Source organism: Ornithorhynchus anatinus, chromosome 12 (assembly GCF_004115215.2).
Source record: "Ornithorhynchus anatinus isolate Pmale09 chromosome 12, mOrnAna1.pri.v4, whole genome shotgun sequence".
In the NCBI taxonomy this organism is placed as follows: domain Eukaryota; kingdom Metazoa; phylum Chordata; class Mammalia; order Monotremata; family Ornithorhynchidae; genus Ornithorhynchus; species Ornithorhynchus anatinus.
The window spans coordinates 31,026,027-31,048,522 of NC_041739.1; the positions used below are offsets into that span (position 1 = coordinate 31,026,027).

At 45.1% G+C, this 22,496-nt stretch overlaps 1 protein-coding gene across 3 annotated transcripts in view; it reads right to left on the bottom strand.

Moving 5' to 3' along the window:
* Positions 1-22,496, bottom strand: part of LOC100077537 (bifunctional heparan sulfate N-deacetylase/N-sulfotransferase 3) — a 126,454-nt gene that overhangs the window by 3,551 nt on the left and 100,407 nt on the right. For all 3 annotated transcript variants that reach the window (XM_029076773.2, XM_007670175.3, XM_029076772.2), the window contains exons 7-12: positions 18,928-19,110; positions 17,016-17,112; positions 10,703-10,826; positions 5,664-5,838; positions 4,190-4,360; positions 3,714-3,823 (exon numbers count right to left, since the gene is read on the bottom strand). In XM_029076773.2, the coding sequence (XP_028932606.1) occupies positions 3,714-3,823; positions 4,190-4,360; positions 5,664-5,838; positions 10,703-10,826; positions 17,016-17,112; positions 18,928-19,110 (860 nt within the window). The remainder of the gene's footprint in view (positions 1-3,713; positions 3,824-4,189; positions 4,361-5,663; positions 5,839-10,702; positions 10,827-17,015; positions 17,113-18,927; positions 19,111-22,496) is intronic.

Below are 22,496 nucleotides of genomic sequence, written 5' to 3' on the forward strand. Positions count from 1 at the left end.
TTTGGAGGGCTGTGTAAACACCCATCACGGGGGGTACATCGATGTGGGTCCTATGAACCCAAACCATCACAAAACATTAAGTTGCAACAGAGAGCAATCAATTCTGGGAAGGGAGGGCAGGATGGAGGGGGAGCAGATCTGACAGGAGGCAGCGCAACCCAAGTGTGTCTCTACAAAAGCCCTGCTGAGATTTCGCTGAACTCTGATTGAGGAGAAGCTGCCTAGAGGAAAGACCATTGGCCTGGGAGCGCGGAGGACCTGGGTTCTGATCCCCCTTCTGCCGCTCGGCCTCTGTGTGACCTTGGGCAAGTCATTTCACTTCTCTGGGCCTCCGTTACCTTCATCTTATAATGGAGAATAAAACTAGGAGACCTCTGTAGTGGACAGAGCACGGGCCTTGGGGTCATGGGTTCTAATCCACGCCCCGCCATTCGTCTGCTCTGTGACCTTGGGCAGGTGACTTCACTTCTCTGGGCCTCAGTTATCTCATCTGCAAAATGGGGATTGAGACTGTGAGCCCCACATGGGACAGGGGCTGTGTCCAACCTGATTTGCTTGCATCCACCCCAATGCTTATTACAGTGCCTTGCACATAGTAAGTGCTTAACAAATACCATAATTATTATTATATGGGAAGGGAACGGGGTCCAACCTGATTATCTTGCATCTATCTCAGCTCTAGAAAAGTGCCTGACACCTAGTAAGTGCTTAACAAATACCATAATTATTATTATTATTATATGGGAAGGGAACGGGGTCCAACCTGATTATCTTGCATCTATCTCAGCTCTAGAAAAGTGCCTGACACCTAGTAAGTGCTTAACAAATACCATAATTATTATTATTATTATATGGGAAGGGAACGGGGTCCAACCTGATTACCTTGCATCTATCTCAGCTCTAGAAAAGTGCCTGACACCTAGTAAGTGCTTAACAAATACCATAATTATTATTATTATATGGGAAGGGAACGGGCTCCAACCTGATTATCTTGCATCTATCTCAGCTCTAGAAAAGTGCCTGACACCTAGTAAGTGCTTAACAAATACCATAATTATTATTATTATTATTATATGGGAAGGGAACGGGCTCCAACCTGATTATCTTGCATCTATCTCAGCTCTAGAAAAGTGCCTGACACAAAGTAAGTGCTTAACAAATACCATAATTATTATTATTATTATATGGGAAGGGAACGGGGTCCAACCTGATTACCTTGCATCTATCTCAGCTCTAGAAAAGTGCCTGACACCTAGTAAGTGCTTAACAAATACCATAATTATTATTATTATTATATGGGAAGGGAACGGGGTCCAACCTGATTACCTTGCATCTATCTCAGCTCTAGAAAAGTGCCTGACACCTAGTAAGTGCTTAACAAATACCATTAAAAAAAAAAAGGAGGGCACATAGAGGGAACTGAATTTATCTTTGTGACCAGGCTGGAGGGGCTCGTTCAACCCTGCCGGACTTGATACTGTGGTCTCCGGGCACTGGACGTTTCAGTCTGCTACTTTACGGCCAGAACCACCAGCCACTTGAAAGAATCAGATAACGGGTATTTTCAGCCTGACACATCCCAATTACAAAGTGATCCGGAGTCCCTCGGGTGGAACGAGTCACTTTGATCTGCATTCTCTCAAGTTCACATTGCCTTTTCTTGACTGTCGACGCGAATGAGAAGCCTGCCGGGTTAGATGCGGAGGGGACAAATACAGAGCGGGCAGGTCAAGGACCATGGTGGAAAAAGAGATGATGTCTTCATAGAACATTCATCTTCCCTCTTGCGAAAATACACCTCTCTGCTATTTACGCTGCAAAAAGAGGCCAGAGGTCCAAAGGCCCTAAATGGAAAAATACTTAGAAAGCATCTCCTGAGAAATACTAGAAAAGAAAATTGTCAGAAGTTTTTAATTGTAATCGCTAATCATTTATCTTTCTTTCCTATTAAGTTACTGTTGGATTCTTCAGATTGGGTGCTGGTATTACTATAATTAAACCTTCATTTATCACCATTTTCCAAGGGCTGTTCAATCATTTATTACAATTCATCGTGTTTTGAGCTCCGGTGATATCCGAGAAACTTATACTCTACTGTTTTACCTATATATATATATATATGTATACATATAAAGTATATATGTATATAAACATATAAAATATACATATATACTTTAATGCTCCCAATAAATTCAACTCTTAGAGGGCAGGGATTGTACCTACAACCTCCACTGTACCTTCTCGGGTACAGTGCAGTACAATGCTCTGTACAGAGTGAGTACTCAGGAAATATCACTGATTTTATTGAAATGAAGAGGAGGCAAAGGCAAAAAAAGTTACGTTCACCATAAGGCCAGAAAACTGGTCCAAAGAAATATGGTAATTAGAGCTCTAGGGTTTCACACTCCTTCTGAGGTCCAGGGTGTACCAAACCCTCTCAATGTGTGTCTTTAGACGGATCCATGCAAAGGGAAGGAGGATATCTGTTCCTGCCCTAACCGAATCTTTCCCGCCCAGAATGTGGAAAGTCAAGGAAAACCATTTATGTCATTCCTCCAGTTTGAGAATGGTGAAAGGATGTTGTAGAAAGGGATGGGGGAAATCCAGTTGAACCCAAGACCAATGGCGACCCAGTCCCGTCTGCTTTTTATCATTAGGTTTCGTGGCCTGGTAGAAACAGCACAGGACTGGGAATCAGGAGATAGGAGCTTTAATCCCGGATTCTCCACTTGTTTTCTGTGTGACTTTGGGCAAGTAACTTAACTTCTCTGTGCCTCTGTTTCCTCATCTGTAAACTGTTCTCCTTTCCCCTTAGATTGCGAGCTCCATATGGGACAGGGGTTGTGCGTCCAATTTAAATACGCCGTTACCCCAGGGCTTAGCAGAGTGCGCGGCACATAGTAACTGCTTAAATGCCACAATGATTATTACGTTTTCCTTTCTAAATTTCTTTACTCCTAAATGATGGCTTCCTTTCCCTATACCTCCAAATATTCCAACAACAGAATCAAGGGCACCTCCCTGTCCATTGCTAAAATTCTTAGACCACTCTTTTCCCGGAGAGGTCAGCTACTTACTGAAAACCGATTAGTATAGCAAGAAGTAGTGTGCCCTAATGAGAAACAGCGTGGCTCAGTGGAAAGAGCACGGGTTTTGGAGTCAGAGGTCATGGGTTCGAATCCCGGCTCGGCCACTTGTCAGCTGTGTGACTTTGGGCAAGTCGCTTAACTTCTCGGTGCCTCAGTTACCTCATCTGTAAAATGGGGGTTAAGACTGTGAGCCCCAAGTGGGTCAACCTGATTCCCCTGCGTCTACCCCAGCGCTTAGAACAGTGCTGGGCAACATAGTAAGCGCTTAATACCAACATTATTAACGGATAGAGCATAGGCCTGGGGGTCAGAAGGACCTGGGTCCTAATCCCGGCTGTGTCACTTGTCTGCTGTGTGACCTTGGGCAAGTCACTTCGCTTCTCTGCACCTCAGTTACCTCATCTGTGCAATGGGGTCTGAGACCGTGAGACCCATTTGGGCCATGAACCGTGTACAACCTGATAAGCTTGAATCCACCCCCAGTGCTTAATGCAGTGTCTGGCACATAGTAAGCGCTTAACGAGTGACATAAAAAAATAACCTTGCTCTCTCAGGACATTTCCTCTTTTAATCGATACCCTGCAGGAGCTGCCTTATCTTAATTAGCAAAAAAAAAAAACTTACGTTAAAGCTTCAGAGTAATTATAGTGAGGTGAGACTCCAAGAAATTTCTGTACTTCATCCATCACAGTAGCCGGGTCGGTTCTCAGCTGCTGCCCGTCGATAATTAGCAACTGAATTAGCGAAAACATTAAAGAAAAATTCATCCCACACTCAAAATGGACGTTACAAGCTGAAAATGAAAAACGCGTACCTATCAAACATTCAGCGTGAGGCAAAGCACAAGTTCCTTTAAGGGGTTTGCAGGCCTCGGTATTAGGCTCAGATCTACTTAGCCTTTTCGTTCAAGAGAGGACGAAGAATCGAAGAGCGCTATAATCAGATTTACAAATATCTTCAGTCCGTATATGCTGTGAATGGGCACGATGGAGAAGACGCTTTTGAAAAAGCTCTTCAGATCACGCTCATTCTTAGCCGATGAGCAGTTCCAATTTCTCCCAGATGGCTTTAGAGGGACGGACTACGGCACGGCTACACACCTGAAACGGGGGAAAGTGGTTTAGCCATCTTTCTATATGAGCAGCGTACCATCCGGGGACCAGGCATCTCTTCTGCAAGGCCCGAAGCTCCGACGGGGCCCGGGAACCAGCTGTGATCACTTGGTAGAAGCTGAACTTCAAAGCGGCGGGGTCTTCGTGGGATCGCTGGTGCTGGAATGAGACGAATGGCCACGAAACCCACCTCAGCCACAGTGAGAGGGCACGCCGTTTTAAGCAGAACCCCGGCGTGGGTTTGAGTGCAGCGAGGGTGGGCTGTGACTAGTTTAATTCCTTGGGCAGACCAGCACTGGCCGAAGGGCATTCTCTCAGGATACAGCCTGTGGGGAGACCGTGAGCTCCTTGTGGGCAGAAATTGTGTCTGCCGACCCCGTCGTACTGTACTCTCCCAAGCGCTCAACTAATAAGAATAATAATCGTGGGATTTTTCAGGTGCTTCTTATGTGCCAAGCGCTGTACTAAGGGCTGGGGTGGACGCCAGCAAATCAGGTTGGACACAGTCCCTGTCTCTCTTGGGGCCTACAGTCTTAATCCCCATTTTACAGATGAGGTAACTGAGGCCCACAGAAGTGAAGTGACTTGGCCAAGGCCACACAGCAGACGCGGGGTGGAGCCGGGATTGGAACTCATGACCTTCAGACTCCCAGGCCCGGGCTCCATCCGCTATGCCATGCAGCTTCCAGTGGATACCACCGATTCAGGATGTGGGAAGCTGCTTTTAAGTCTGTCAAACTTCCAGGTCACACCCGGCAGGTAAGTTCAAATGAAGCCTACCTTGTGTGTGACATTTTAATTGTCATCATCATCACTGAGCACTTATTGAGTGTCTATGAAGGCATGCAATCAAGCCCAGTAATCCACCAGGCCCTTCGAATGTTTCATATAAATGCTTCTAAAAATGCCTCGTAATAAAGTTGATTTGTTACATTTTCATATATTTGTTATATTTGTTAGAGAAGCAGCTTGGCTCAGTGGAGAGGGCCCGGGCTTGGGAGTCAAAGGTCATGGGTTCGAATCCCAGCTCTGCCACCTGTCGGCTGTGTGACCTAAGGCAAGTCACTTAACTTCGCTGTGCCCCCTCAGTTCCCTCATCTGTAAAAGGGGGATTAAGACTGTGAGCCTCACGTGGGACAACCTGATCCCCCAGCGCTTAGAACAGTGCTCTGCACGTAGTAAGCGCTTAACAGATACCAATGTTATTATTCTTATATTTTCAATGGAATCCTTTATTGCATCGAAAACATTTTCAACCATTTCACCCGTGGGAAGTTTGTCCGTACGTTCAAAATCAAATGCCCGAGAGATACCGCCCTCCATCAGAATCTTGGGTTCGGAGCCGAGGAGAGGCTTATTAAGAGAGACTGCTGTGTCGGCAGAGGGGGGTGGAGGGGGGCTGAGGGGAGGAGGCGTCTCTCCGCCTGATGAATCCACCCATTCTCAATCCTCCCGTTGGTACCTGATACCAGGAGTAAGCGCGGTCGGAGGGGTCGATGAGAATGCTGATGATCTTGGCCTTGGGGATCAGAGAGGCCGCTCGTTTCGGAGCTTCCTCCGAGTGGAAGTAATTGGCGCTCTTCTCAAACAGAAAGTCTGTGGTGGCGTTGGAGGGCGTGGGGAAGAACTCCATGTACCTGGAAGGGAACACTACCTTCAGAACGAGGTAGCAGCTCATCTTCATATCCTGCTGGTTGAAAATGTTAAACGTGCTCCAGAGTTGCTTATTTTCTTCAGAAAAACAAAACCCTCCCAGATACATCCCACGGCGTCAAATGGAATACCGCCAGTGAACCCCAAAAGCTACTTAGGGTTACCCGGCTTGGTGTGCACCTGGCCCACTCCATCCTGCCCTATCCGTGAAAACTTGGGGAGAATCACTTAGGAGGTTCCCTTTAATAAGCAATTCACATACTGGGACAAAAAAAGTCCTTAACGGTGAGGGGTTCTGGTTCTGGTTCTGTTTCTGTCCCAGTGAGGGACACTTTGGTAGCAATGCGAAACCCACCATAGAGCAGGGGGGCGATCCAGACCAGCCATTTTTCTCCCTGATTCAACAGGGAATGTGCCTGTTATATTGCATTCTTCCAAAGCGCTTAGTACAGTGCTCTGAACACAGGACGTGCTCAATAAATACGACTAACATTCCCCTTCAGAGCATCTGTTAGCTCTGGAGCTTTGGGACCGGCTCTTATGAAAACACTATGCCGCAGTGAGTCTTAAATTGTTCCTTAAACTGAAGTCTAAGGGGGAGTTATTATCAATAAGCATCCCAAGAGGTCTGATGGTGGGAAAGGAACAAAGGAACCTACAGGCTTTATGTGATTCGTTCTTTGGAAAATGCAGGTCGTGTTTGACAATCCCGACCACAAGACGTGACTGTTAATGGATCATGACGACCGTGTTCGTTTCTGTGGCTTGCAAATTTGCACACACATCGGGATTATCACTCGGTTGCGATTGTGTTGGCCAGAAAGGAACCTAGAGGAGCTCTTAACGGACTACACTTTGCCTCTCATAGTTCTGACGGCTCGGTCTAGAAATGAAAGCTCATTTTCTGGGGGACAAAGGTCTCTGCACAGTTAGCCGCCTCCGGGCAACCCGTGCTTACGGGGGTATGAGAAGACGATCCCCTGTAACTACTGAGCAAAGGGGCCGTCGGCTGTTTTCATTGAGATTCCTTTCAAGATGACATTTTTTCTCTCGCGATCTCACCACGCAAGGCCTCTAGCAGGATTCCAGCTGTGAATTCACTGGCAATTTTTTTTCTGCCACTAAAAGGCCCTTTGCTAGATACACCCAAGGGAATCCATCATAAATCCTCTAGTCATCGGGCACGACCACCCAGTTAGGCAAGCACTTCGGAGGAGGGTCACGGCCGAGATTGTTTTTGGAATCGCTGGGGTCGCTTTGGGGTGCGATCGAGATCCGGGTGGGCTCCAGCCTGTAGGGACCTCCAGGGGACTGGGTCGAAACTGTGAGAGGCAGCGTGGCCACGGGCCTGGGAGTCAAAAGGACCTGGATTCTAATCCCGGCTCTGCCGCTTGTCTGCTCTGTGACCTTGGGCAATTCTTTCAAGTTAGCCCTGCTTAATTCCCTGGTCTTAAAAATGCGGATTAGCCTTATGTAGTAGAGGGACTGCGTCCAACCTGATTAAATCGTATCTACTCCGGTGTTATGTGCCTGGTAAGTGCTAAAAAAAGGCCATAGAAAAATTCTGGCAGTATATGGCATATTGAATCAGTTCTATGGAGAAGGCCAGGGGTCCCGGGGTTCAACTTGAAACTCCATATCTTACTTTGAGCTGGTTCAAGCCCCCGGGAGATCCTAGATAGGCGGGTAGGGAGATTAGGCCCTTTGAGGCAACTGGATTAGAGACAACAGGTCCCTCCTCCCAGGCCCACAAACTCTTGGATTTGCTTCCTTGCTTGTGAGTGCCAGAAATGCCCTCGATCTCAGTGGTAATAATAATAACAACGATGGCATTTGTTAGGTGTTAACTATATGCTAAGCACTGTTCTAAGCGCTGGGGTAGGTATAAAGTATTCAGGTTGGGCACGGTCCCTGACCCACTTGGGGCTCACAGTCTCAATCCCCATTTTATGGATGGGGATTGAGAAGCAGAGAAGCAGCGTGGCTCAGTGAAAAGAGCACGGGCTTGGGAGTCAGAGGTCACGGGTTCTAATCCCCGCTCTGCCGTTTGTCAGCTGTGTGACCGTAGACAAGTCACTTCACTTCTCTGTGCCTCAGTTACCTTATCTGTAAAATGGGGATGAAGACTGTGAGCCTCACGTGGGACAACCTGATCACCCTATATACACCCCAGCGCTTAGAACAGTGCTCTGCACATAGTAAGTGCTTAACAAATACCAACATTATTACTATTATTATTATGGATGAGGTAACTGAGGCACAGAGAAGTGAAGTGACTTGCCCAAGGTCACAAGCGGCAGAACCAGGATTAGAACCCATGACATTCCGGCTCCCACGCCTGTGCTCTCCTCACTACACCACGTTGCTTCTCTGGTAAAGGTCTTGAGGCTCAGAGCTGTGCACCCTGTGGGCTCACGGCCCAATGGCTCGATAACGAGACAGTCTTTCTGCTGAATTCCAGAAAATCGGCACCAGATGGTTCTCCTCACACCAGATGAGTCCAGACACCTAATCGCCACACCCCTTTGACACCTCTTCCTCCCTTTTCAACCCTTGAGCATCTGGATTTCCACTTATGCCCAGGCAAGGGAGAAAGGTAAACACTTTTACCTTTACAGAGGTAAACACTGGCTCACTGATCAGTGGAAGTGAAGACTCAGGATTAAATGTTTTTGTTTCAATTAGTTAATGTTTGGATGTTAAGCATGTGTCTTCCCCCTTTATTAAGATTCAGGTTTGGGTGAGTAAATTCCCCTGTCATAGTGGTTGACTGGCGGATTCAAGATCACAGCTACTCAGCATGATACCATTCAAGTAATCAGTTAAAAAAAAAAAAAAACTGGCAGTGAGAAGTCTGATAATCAGAAGATACAAATACCATGGGTTTGGAAAAATGTTCTCTCCTTTTAATAATAATAATATTGTTTGTATTTGTTAAGCGCTTACTATGTGCCGAGCACTGTTCTAAGCGCTGGGGTAGACACAGGGGAATCAGGTCGTCCCACGTGGGGCTCCCAGTCTCAATCCCCATTTTACAGATGAGGTAACTGAGGCACAGAGAAGTTAGGTGACTTGCCCACAGTCACACAGCTGTCAAGTGGCAGAGCTGGGATTCGAACTCATGACTCCGACTCCAAAGCCCGTGCTCTTTCCACTGAGCCACGCTGCTTCTCATAATAATTATAATGTTGGTATGTGTTAAGCGCTTACTATGTGCAGAGCACTGTTCTAAACGCTGGGGTAGATATGAGGTAATCAGGTTCTCCCACGGGAGGCTCACAGTTAATCCCCATTTTACAGATGAGGGAACTGAGGCACAGAGAAGTTAAGTGACTTGCCCAAAGTCACACAGCTGACAAGTGACAGATCTGGGATTCGAACCCATGACCTCAGACTCCCAAGCCCAGGCTCTTTCCACTGAGCCACGCCAGAGCATGTATCAACTATTAATAATAATTGTTCATTAATTAATAAGGTTGTCCTTAATTTCTATAGCCTGTAGCGTAAACAGAAAGGCTAAAGTAGCCAGAACTGTTTCTTCATTCATTCATTGATATTTATTGAGTGCTCGGAGCACTGTACTAAGTGCTCGGAAAGTACAATTCAGCCACAGAGAGAATCCCTTCTGCCTTGTAAGGAACAGCAATGTTAAAACACGCAAAACAGGTCTGTGTAATTCTCCTGGGTTACTGTAACTCTGCCTCTTTTCCTCAATTTGAGCATTATACTTGCTAGCACATGCTATAAGCAGGATCAACCATACTTTCCTGTAGAAGATATTTTCTGACTAACCTGCGAGTGGGAGGAAATTTGTGAAGAACGGTTTTGGTTTTTTTTTAAGTCTTCCCCCTATTTCTAGTTCATCAAACATCCACGAGGATTTTACTCTTTTAAAAGTTTTGTTTTAAAAACCGTTCTCCCCCACCCCTCCCACTATGTCCCCTCACACCCCACCCCCAACCTCCACCCCTTGTTTTCCTGGGCCCGTTTCAAGCTTTCGTTTTAAAGCAAATTGTACGATCGCTCGCGGCTCCGGGTTTGATAGGTTTGGCTTTCAGTTTTCTACATTACTCATGACACATCCAACTCGCCAGCACAGTGTTGTTCCGCTGACTTCCGAACAAAACGTAAGTAGGAAATCACCTCCAAGGGCGTAGGGTGACGATGATGTGAAGTGCACGTGAAGGGAGATGTAAGGCAAGCACTCTGCCTGAAGTGGGGAAGAAGAGACGTGGACAGGTGGAGTCCTGGGATTTGTTGTTACACACCCCTCTCTCGGGGAACATCAATGAATCCCAGTGTAGAAGACAAGCATTAATGGGAGGGGGTGTGTGTGTATGTGAGGGGGGCGTGGGGAGGGAGAGAAGAAGGTGGTAGCGATTCAAGAAAGGTCTAGGCACTTCCCTGACTTGGGTCGTACTGGGATTTACTGGAGCTCAATCTCGGCTCCTCCAAACATAATCTCCGGACCCGCCTCTGCCCTAGAATCTCTAGCCTCTGGGATGAAAGGAATAGTTCCAGAGGAGGAGGTCTCCCAGATCCTTCCAATCTCAAAACCTTTCTCTCTTCGTTCCCACCAATCCCACCGCCACAGCGGCCCTGGCAAGTAGATCACTGACACCATTTTGGGGACAACATTAAGGGCAGGGCAATCTCGGCGAAAAAAAACCATCTCAGTGCTGCTTACTGCTAACTGAACTGCCATTCCCAGAAAGGGACCAAAAGTCGCCGTGTGAGTAGGTCTACAAGCTTTCAAGTAGTAACGCTATAATATACGTATGGTTCACAATATATATATATATATATATATATATACACGTTTAGATTTATACTAATAACCCATCTTACCAATCAATCCCCCTGTGGTAGTTATTTCTATTAAAGAACTGTACCTCCTCAAAGGTTTTTGGGCTGGGGGAGTTACTAATGATGGAAGGATGCATAACCAGGAACAGATACAAAGCTGTGGTACCTAAAAGTGGGAGGAAAAACACAGTGGTTAACAAAATCGAAGCACCGTTTCGCAAATGATGTATCAGTTACGGATAGAGTAACTATACTGACGACCCACGTGGCTTCATCTCTGATGGCAGAAAGCAATGAGATGGTTAGGTTTTATCACTTGATTCGCTAAGTTGATTTCATGTGGATTCCACTGAAAAAACCCGCACCGTTTCAAAGAAATAACTCCAATTCTGCTTTCCCGTCACTCCGTCGTATGCCATTACGAGTATGATAGAGTGAAAGATTGATCGGATTGAAAGATTACAGCCTGAACATAAATTTTGGTGGTACTGATGGACAAAGGCTCTCTCACGTGACCGAGAGAGTCCTCGTTGCACAGAAAGGGATTGAGGACTTTTGCAAAGCTCCTCATTACCACCTGCGACTGGTGGCGGGGAATGTGGAGGTGATGCATGTACTTTTCATTCTACACACTCCACGTCCTACTTGTCCTTCTTATTCATTTAAGCTTGTCAAATATGTGGTTCAAATATGCGATCAGCCTAGAGGGAAGTCTGAATAAACTGAAGTCCAGCCAAGCTAATCAGACACAGCATTGTGTTACTACGGGTCCCCAGTGGGTAAATTCGCCGCTGGTACTGTGCTAAATAGTACGTGTGCATGTGACATTTACATGATGTCATATGTCTTTCTGTCTGCACAGAGCAACTTCCTTTCTCTGTGAAAATATAATTTGTTTTAAATACCGCACTTACATATTTTACATTTATTAAACTGGAGGATAGTAGAAGCCCACCCAAAGATTAAATTACCCTATGTTTTAGCACAGAATGTTGGTACCTGGAGCCCTCACATCAAATTCAAGCAGTGCCCTAGACTAAGTGAACTCAGTTGCCTACCATAACCCAAAAGGACTGTTTCCACACAATTCCAGGCCTGAGGACTCAGATGGTAAATGAAATGAATTGCAGTTCATCTCCTTGCCGAACTCTGCACCTCCCTCTTCCAGAGAAACATGGCCTGGTAAAGCGTGACAGAGCTGCTTTAATGTTATATGCAAAGCTGAAAACAAGAACTATTTCCAACTCGGACAGATTGGAAGGGTTCTTCTCATTGTTTTATGATGGCTGTTAAGCACGTACTATGTGCCAGGCACTACTCTAAGCCCTGGGGTAGATACAAAGTAATCAGGTTGGACAGAGTCCATGTCCCACCCGGGGCTCACAGTCTCAACCCTCATTTTACAGATGAGGCAACTGAGGCCCGGAAAAGTGAAGTGACTTCCCCAAGGTGACAAGTGGTGGAGCCGGGATTAGGTCCTAGGTCCTTCTGACTGCCCAGGCCTGTGCTCCATCCACGAGGATGCGTTTCTCACGGAGGCCACCCCCTTTTCTTTTCTGTGCATCAAGACAAGGTTAAAGATTCTTAGAGACTTACACAGTCCCACTTGGACAAGTGATAAAAAAACCCACAAATGGACATAGCATCTCAATGTGATAAAAGCAACATTCCCTAACTAGCAAGGTGCTAGTCAACATTTCTCAGTTAGGAAACTGCTAGTTTGCGCTTTCTATATTTTTTGCATTATTGACTTGGAGCAGGCCGAAGCAAGCATCTGCATGCTGTAAATAAACTTTATGCTCTACATCTATTTACAAAAATAACAGCCTCGCAAGCGGGCACGCTGAACAGCCAAATGGGAAACTTCTGCTTCCATATTTAACTGTGAATTTCAGGAGGGAAAAACCTCAGAAGGCTCAGAGGGCTGCAAACCCATATAAAATTGGATGGGGAAAAATTAGGATGAATTTAAATGATGAAACTGTCCAATTCTCAGACATAAATGAGTTGGATTCTGAGTTCTTTCTCCTTAGTCGTCCGGAAACACAGGCGGGCACATGTAAAATACGAGACAAGGAATATCCCTTCCCCCTACAAGTGTACAGTAGCACTCTTCATTCCCGCCACACGTATATCTTTGCACTCTCTTCCCACCCTTATCCGACCAAAAGGGAACCCAGGGAGATAGGGATGGAGAACTCAAAGACCTAAAATTCTGGGGGAAATCTTTCTGGTTGTTCCTGCTCATAGTTTTCCCTGCACTTGGGATCTGTACCCTTTGGGCAATTGGTATATTCATCCCACCTTCAGCACTTACAAACATAACTATAAATCATTTATTTATATTAATGTCCGCCTAGACTGTTGTCTTGTTGTGGGCTTACAACTTGCCTACCGACTCTGATGCATTGTACTCCCAACTGCTTAGTTTGGTGCTCTACACACTATAAAGTGCTCAATAAATAATATTGATCGATTGCTAGTAAGCCCAGTGTGCTCATAATGAACACCTTTTGCTGGTCACTGTGGTGAGCATGACTACTGGGCAATAATAATGGAAGTACTTGTTAAGTGCTCACTATGTGCCAAGCACTGTTCTAAGCGCCGAACACTGTTCTAAGTGCTGAAAGACCAGGGCAGACTTCCGGGACTCAGAATTCAACTGGGTGAAGGAGAAAAGATGGAAAGGACAGCTGTGGCTCCTGACTTCGTCTATTGGCTGGTCTCCAGGTTATCTGATGTGCAGGGGAAAATGGAAGCTAATATGAGGATGAAATTTGGCCTATTCACTCATCCGCGCCAGCAAGCAAGAAAGAAACATCGCATTTCCCTTTAAGTTCAATTACAAACTAGTACAGCCATTTGGCTACTCTAACAACTTTTAACAACTAATAATTATACCACCAAATAATGATATTCAGATATGTCCAAAGTGAGATTCCCATCCAAGGAGACTACATAGCCACTTAATGGGGTACCATGCTTTTCCTTCTGGGTTTTGTGAAACAAAGTTGATATTCTGGTTTAGGGACTTGCCCAGCCTCAGAGAACAGATATGAGCTGTGATGACGAGCTCGGGAAATAGCAGTTTGCTGAAGCGACTTTTGTTTAAATACCTTTCCAGTTGCTACTTGAATCGCGACAGATTTTAAATGGAAGTGAAATAGCGAGGAACTTGGCAGCCGAACTGTTGCTTATTCACTTTCTGGGGAGGACTAAGTAGTCTAAGGGGCTGAAGAGAGGAATTGCTGAAGAAGCCCGATTGGAAATATAAGTTAATTCTAGAAAATAGCAATTTTTTTCTCTGCAAATCGCTGAAGGTTTTGGTTTCCTCCATCCTAGCTGTTGAAAGGATTTGAATACCAGCACAAATTCAGAGAGACATTTTGGTCGAGATGACATCATTTGCTCAATTCCGTTCTTCTTTCACTTTGCTTGATTTAGTAACTCTTTATCCCTCCTTCCCTCAGCAGAGATGATGGACTTCAGAATCCCTTTCAAGTTAAATTTGAGAATATTTTACTGAAAGAAATTAATCAGAAGTGCTAAGCAATGAGAGATACATTGACATTGCTGCTCAAATCTACAATGGCTTGAACACAGTGTGAGCGGTGGCTTCCCCAAAATGTGCCCAGAGGGTCGGAATAACTTCAAACAACAGTGGTTATGCACAATGGAGTTGATGCCATTAAGAGATGGAAACAGCAACATCTCTCTGTGCTTGGGTGGAACACTTAGTAGATATCTGTAATTTATTTCTATTAATGTCTGTCTCCCCCTCTAGACTGTATGCTCCTTGTGGGCAGGTATTGTGTCTCTTGATTGTTATATTGTACTCTCCCAAGCGTAGTACAGTGCTCTGCACCCGGTATGTGCTCAATAAATACAACTGAATGAATAAATACGATTGAATGAATGAATGAGGTTACTTTGGGATGAGAAGTTTTGCTTGTGGGGCAGATTTTGCCTGTTTGAAAAACTGTCCCCCCCATAAGAATGAATTCGGAAATGACCGCTTTGGGGGAATGTCTGAAGAGGCCATGTTTAGATCGGGGGCTTGCCACTGAAATTTCTTCCTTTTAACTCTTGACAAAGTCTGGTTATTCCCTCATCATTTGATCAGTATGATTATGGAAGCTGTAATGACAACATTTCCTAATGAAGCTCTTTGATAAAAATGAATGCTTACCAGTCCATAAACTACATGACATCTGTTTTCATTATTTTGTTTCAGAAAAATAAATCACAGATGAGCACATTATTGACCTAAACAAGGGATAGGCCTAAAAGGAGAAAGTGCTCTCAGTCCATCAATCAGTTGCATTTAAAGAGTACCAACTATGTGCAGAGCACTCTGCTAATCACTTTTTCAAAATAGTATTAAAATAGCAATGTTAAGCGCTTACGATGTGCCGGAACTATTCTAAGCGCTGGGAGAGATACGAGATCATCAGGTTGGACACAGACACTGTCTCACATAAGGTTCACGGTCTTAATCTCCATTTTCCAGATGAGTCGACTGAGGCCCAGAGAAGTGAAGTGACTCGTCCAAGGTCACACAGCAGACAAAATGGCAGAGCCAGGATTAAAATCCAGTCCTTCTGACTCCCAGGCCCGTGCTCTACCCACCAGGCCACAGTTCTTCACTTCTCTTCAAAGGCTATAATAGAATTATTAGACATGACCCCTGCCTTCAAGGACCTTACAATCTAGCGGAGGAGACAGATAATTATAGCTAGGACCTGCGGGCAAGGAACGTCTCTACCAATTCTGTTGTTTTGTACTCTCCCAAGTGCTTAGTACAGTGTTCTGCACACCATAAATGCTCAATAACTATGATTGACCGACTGACTGAAGTAATAGAGTGTAAAGATAATGCATATGTAAGAGGTGCAGGGGGTTGTGAGTTCTAGAGTATGCAGGAGATGGAGAAGTGCTGAAATGGCAGTTGGAAATATAAAGTGAGAAGCATGGTGGCCTAGTGGATGGAGTATGGGCCTAGGAGTCAGAAGAGCCGGGTTCTAATCCTGGCTCCACCACACGTCTGCTGCCTGACCTTGGACAGATCATTTCACCTCTGGGCCTCAGCTGCCTCATCTGTAAAATGGGGATTAAGACTGCGAGCCCTACGTGGGCCAAGGACTGTGTCTAATCTAATAGCTTGTGTCCACCCCTGTGTTTAGTACAGCGACTGGCACATAGTAAGCGCTTAAATACATACCAAAGTACCATTTTTTCTTTTTAAAGTGGGGTAACGGAAAAATCACCCTAAGGAGATGTGATTTCAGAAGGGCTTTGCAGATGGGAAAAGCAATGGTCTGGTAGAAGCAGCAGGGAATTTCAGGAGGTTTGCAGGGTGTGAGCAAGAGGCTGGTGGTGGTAGAGATGAAATCAGGGCTTGGTGACTAGATGAGCGTGAGAAGAACAAGAACATTCGAGTTGGAATATAATGGGAGAAGAGAGTGGAGAACTAGGAGGGAGAGAGTCAACTCAGTGGCTTAAAGTCAAAAGACAGGAGTGTCTTCTTGATGTGGAGAGTAGTCAACAACCCCTTGAGGTTTCTGAGGAGTGGGGAGACGTGTGCAGAATGACTCGTACAAATATAACTTGGGCTGCAGTGAAGTGTGAACTGGAGAGGGAAAAGGCTGGAGGCAAGGAATTAGCAAAGAGGTGCCTGAACTAGTGTGGGAGACATCCGTTGGCGAGGATTTTGCGAATGCTGCGGAGAAAGAATCAGTACGATTTGAGCGTTTAAAAGAGGGGGAGATGTCGAGAAGTCAAGAAGCGGTGGGGCAGAGTACAAGCAGTGTGACCTAGTGGAAAGAGCCCGTTCCTGTGAGTCAGGGAACCTGGGTTCTAATTCCAGCTCTGCCACTTCCCTGCTGTGTTGCTTTGGGCAAGTCACTTAACTTCTCTGTGCCTCAGTTTCCTCATCTGTACAATGCGGATTCAATATCTGTGCTCTCTCCTACTTAAGCTGTGAGTTCCCCGTGGGCGAGCGACTGTGTATGACATGATTCATGCGTATCGACCTCGGCGTTTAGTATAGAGCTTGGCATGTAGTGAAAACATACCAAATGCCACAACTGTTAATCTCCGGAAGAAGAATGCCAGGTCCGGAGGCTCGAAAGACAGTAAGGATGACGGTGCTGCCCACTGGGATGGGAAAGCTAGATGGAGGAGATGATTTCTTGGGGAAGGGAGAAGGTCTGGGCAGGGAAGATCGGTTTTGGACATCTTGAGCATTCATCAGGCTTCCAAAATATATTCACCAGAGTTGACCGAATCACTTTGGAGTACTGAAAACTGTCTGCTATGTTGATCTGGATTTTTTTCCCATGAAAGAAATTCTCACCAGTTTTCTGGGGTCCTATTACCAGGAATTTTGGTAAACGATCACAGGTTTTCTCTTTAGACCAGATATCTCTGTGGCGCTTGTCATCGCAAGGGTTCTAAACAGAAGAATGATAAATGGTGAGTAACATAATTTTTAAACACTGTTTTTTTTTTCCCTAAGACCCTCCACCCTTTGCCATTTCAAAAACTGTCTAGAGTTTTCCCTGGGAAAAGAGGAGGGGTACAACATGGTATCCCCAAATCTTTCAAGTTACAATATGTTATTTATATTCCATAGGCCAGTTGATCTGGGACAGAAAAGCCTAGGAAGTGTGCCCTGCCACAGCGTGGGAAGGAAGGATTATTCGGTTCATTATTTGCTAAAGAACAGATCAACTCCCAACCCAGATTTCTATGCTCCCCCTTTTGCCATTCAAACCTCCTCATTCCGTCAGCTGTTGATTTTTGCATCACGGCCTGTCTTTTCGGGGGATTATCTCTTTCGGGAGGTCAGACTAAGCACCTTGTCGGTAGTCACTACGTGATTGAAATAATGGATCAGATTGTTGTGTTATGTAACTCTGTCAGCTTCTCTGCTGACTTTCAAAGACTAAGGATCAAATAATGTCATTTGAAAAGACGACCCGGTTCTTGAAAACTGAAATATCTGTGAGTCTCTTTTAATGAAAAAAAACCCCCAACTTCCCAGTAATAGTAATAATCATAGAGTTTATGAAGTACAAAAGCTTAGAGAAGCAGCATGGCTTAGTGGATAAAGTATGGGCCTGGGAGTCAGAAGGAGCTGAGATTTAATTCCGGCTCTGCCATTTTTTTGGTGCATGACCTTGGGTAAGTCACTTAAATTCTCTATGCCTCATTTAACTCATCTGTAAAATGGCGATTAAGACTGTGAACCCCCTGAGGGACATGGGCTTTGTTCAATCTGAATGGCTTGTAAAACAGAATGGGGTTGACTCTTACTCCATTAGTCTAATTTATCCCCTAATATTTGCACAATCCCCTCCATCCCCAATCCATCTTGTGTACATCCCAGCTCTGCCATTTGTCTGCTGTGTGGCTTTGGGCAAGTCACTTCACTGCTCTGTGCCTCATTTACATCAGCTATAAAATGGAGATTGAGACTTTGAGCCCCATTTGGGACAGGGACTGTGTCCAACTCAATTTTTTTGTATCCCCCAGCACTTAGAACAGCACCTGGCACATGGAAAGCGCTTAACAAATGCCATTATTAATATTATATTTTACTATTTTCCATCCTGCAAGAGTATACGATACGTAACTTACAGGAAGTATTTAGTAGTATACATTTCCCGAGCACTTTAATTAGGGGAAAAATGGGTCTTTCCGTTTTTACCCAAAACGATTTATATGGACCTTCCAGTTATTTTAACTTTGACCCAGATGTAAGTCAAGGACAGCCGAATAACATATATGCAAGTGCTCAGGATGGGCATAAGTAAGTGCACATGTGCTGGAGGTTGTTGGTGGATTTGTATGATATGGAGTGGTGGGAATTTCTTTTGGAGCTGACTTTTCAGTTTTGGTTTGGGATAGTCTCCTAACAGTAACGAACAGTAAGTTTTCCCAATACGGTCGGCTCTCTTATAACTTGAGGATTGGATTCTTAATGAATATTGGATTAAGGAAAATTCACATTGTAGTCAGAGTGCTACTCGCACACAGAATTTTTCCTACCAACATCGTGTCACTCTCCTGGTCAGACGGACCCAAGTTTGGAAGACCGTTCCCTAATCGCCCATAAGAGTTCTGGCTAAAACACCCCCTGAAAACATGATTTATGACCAACCTGACCGCACTTTGCCTGGTCTGTTCTCATTTCAACCTGAAATGCAAGTTGAAAATAAGATCACAAGGGAATGAGGCCACTGCCACTCCTGGGGCAGTCCTACCTGCCAGAGAGGGTCTTTCTGCTCCGGGAAGAGCTCGAAGTATTTGCGAGCCAGGGGCACGGGGGGAAGGGTCTGCAGCTTCAGGTTAGTGCGGCTCTGCACGAAGTTGGCCAGGTTCACGAAGGTGTACAGCCCCAGTCTGTCGTTCCCGTAGTTGGACAGGTGGGTCATGAAGATGCTGATCTGAAAGTGATGTAATGAAATCGATTACTGAACAGGACACATCTGTAGACGACACCACTAGAGGACAGTGCAGCCAAACTGATATTCAGCCTTGCCTCCTGATGGATTTTCTTTCAGACTCACTCAGGTTTTGGGTTAGGGAATTTTACTGAATTTTGAATATTCTAAGAAGCTTCGCTGCGGCAAAGCACAGTGGAGGAGATGTTATTGTGGCAACACGACACGCGCGTTTTCTCCTGAAAATTTAATAAATATGATAGGCACAAATGAGCCCATTTCCCACCAATTTCTGAGTCCTTCCGCCGCGCCGACTTCAATAACTGACATTTCAGCAAAACCCTTGTGAGGGAAAAAGAGGAAAACTATGATTCTGGGGGAACATTCCTCCAAAAATCAAATATTGTAATACACCCTTAAAGGTTAACAATTTAGATACTTTTAGTGGGACAGAGATGATATGACTGGGAAAGAAGGACCCTCGGTGGAAAATAACCTATCTAGTATTCGGCAAGAATTTGGTCTAGTGACCCAAAGCAAGAAATTTTCAGCTGACTTAAATTAAGCAGGGTGGGAGAAGAGAGAGAGAGAGAGATGATTTCTAGGTTACCTAGGTTCTAGATGAGGAAGGTTTAATCTATTGAAACGAAGAATCCACATTATACCCAAGATGAAAGTCCAGGAGCAATGAAAAAGTGAATTTCCTCCTAGATCACTAGTAAACATATATCACGGAACAGCTATAGTTTCGGAGGGACCTCCATGAGATAACTCCAAGTAGTCCATTTGGGGCTTCTGGTGGAAGAGTGTAGCAGTGGAAAGAGTATGGGCTTGGGAGTCAGAGGACCCGGGTTCTGATCCTGGCTCTGTCACTTGTCTGCTGTGCGACCTTGAGCAAATCACTCAACTTCCCCATTTCAGTTTCCTCAACTGTAAAATGGGGATTCAGTGCATGTTCTTCCTCCTACTTAAACTACGAGGCCCATATGATACAGGGGCTGTGTCCAACCCGATTTACTTATATCTACCTCGGTGCTTAAAACAGTGCTTGGCAGAAAAGCGAGCGTTTAACAAATACCACAGTGCATCAATAAATACATCTGGGGATGATCCAGGCTAAAGATGATAAAACACACATTTCTGAGGAGAGGTTTGTGAGAAATAGGGTTGTGATCAACATACTGAATTAATATGGTTAAAGGCTGTAACATAAAAGGCTCATGAGAACTTGCAGATTTAATATTAACCCACTGGAGGTGTGGGGTGTGTGTGTGTGTGTGTGTACTTACACAGTTGTGCATATGCTCATTTGTAGTTGGTAGCAGATGAAGAGGTTTCATATTTCTCCCCTTCTAGACTGTGAGCTCACGTTGAGCAGGGAATATGTCTACCGACTCGGTTGTAATTGCGCTTTCCCAAGCCCTTAGTGCAGTGCCCTGCACACAGTAAAGTGCTCCAGAGATACTACTGATTGACATTTTCAGTGTCGCTGCTCTCCGATCTGCCTTACATCAAGGCTTCACCCAGGTTTCAGTGACTTTCTGAGGGGGCAGCTCCACTGAATGCAAACTGCCAAGCTAATCGTAGTGCACTTTATCCATGTATACCTGAAAAGGCAATAGTCCTTCCGACACGATGTTCATGTCAAGGCTGCCCTTCGCTGAACTGCCGCATTTGCATTCTGTAGCATCGCTGGACATTTTTGACCCATCCTGATAGTATTAAAATCTCTCCGAAGTCTCGCTAGAGAAGAGTCACTCCGTTTCTTCTAACAAGCAGATCTCCTGCCATGCTTTACTTGCAAAAGTCCACCTCCTGCCAAAGCTTGTGATATGCCACTTCACTGTATCTTCAAAATATATCTTCAGCCCTCAGAGTAATTTTTGTATCCTTTTCTTGGTTTAAGACCCAGGACAGCTAGCCCAGTTACCATGTGGATGCTTAAATGACCAACTGGTGATCTCCATTAAACTTTCCCGAAGGTCCACATGATTGGGTCTTAACTGATGAGGACCAGCTCGGGAAATGTGAGAGCCTGGAATATTCAAAATCTTTAGGAACTGGTTCAAACCTGACAGGGGAAGGTGAAGGGGAAGTATGATCTTGTTACCATGGAAGCAGCCAAATCATACAGAATCCAACTGGTTTTATTCACAAATCAGTCGGGAAACTCCTCCCAGCAAGAAAATTTGGACTCTCTAGGGAATTGCCAAGAATTGCCCACAGCTTCCATTAATCAGGTGATTGACATTTAGAAACCATTCCGGGGAATGAGATTTTTAGATTCAGCAGTGATGGTAAAAGAAGCCTTTTGGGGCTCTCACTCCAATGGGATGTTAGAAAATAGTCTTTATGCTAATGGAGTACTTTGTAAAAATATTCAGTACTATATGCATGAACAATGATTGTAATAATCACAATTATAGGAATGAAAAGCAACGTAATAGGCAATAGGAATTTAACAGGGGAAAATTAAATGAAATTTGGGATGTTTTGAGAAAAGGGACGTATTTTGGTTTAAATGCTATAATGTTATAGGAAGAGAACTTGCTTGCTAATTCTGTTGTATTGTACTCTCCCAAGCGCATAGCGAGGGCTTAATAAACCTCATTGGTTGATGGACCAGGTTAAAAAAAAAAGAAACTTGTTACTACTGTGGGGGGAAAAGAGAAATAAAGAAAATAGGTAGTCTTCCAGGGACCCTGGCCCCACCAATAGACCCCCCCCCACCCCCCCAGGGAGATTAAGTGAGACAGGCTCTCAGTTTCTCTTCAGACCTGTCAGAGTGCGTTTTTATTTTTAGAATTGCCACCATTGAAGTGTGTGGAAAGCAAGTTTAAAGAGCTAAGAGCAGCCTGACGAAATCAAGGGATCTGCGAACTCTGCGTCTGGCTCCTGAGGTCTTTCTGAAAGTGAAGCTCTCTGGGGCCTTCCGGCCGTTTTCCGTAGCACCGTTTCGAAGACAGTGATGCTGCTGTGACCGCGTGAAGGCTGTGAGGAGCAGCGTGGCCTAGTGGACAGAACACAGACCTGGGAATCAGAAGGACCTGGGCTCTAGTCTCGGCTCTGCCACCTGTCCGGTGCGTTAACTTGATCAAGTCACTTCACTTCTCAGTGCCTCAGTTACCTCATCTGTAAAATGGGGATTTAGACCGTGAGCCCCACGTGGGAGATGGACTGTGTCCAACCTGATGAGTTTGTATCTACCCCAGCACTTAGTACATTGCCTGGCACATAGTAAGCACTTAACAAATACCATGCTTATTATTATGCGGGACATGGAAAGTGCCCAACCTGATTATCGTATATCTACCTTAGTGCTTAGAACAATGCCTGGCACATAGTAAGTGCTTAGTAAATACCATTTTTTTAAAGACCCCAGCCCGTGA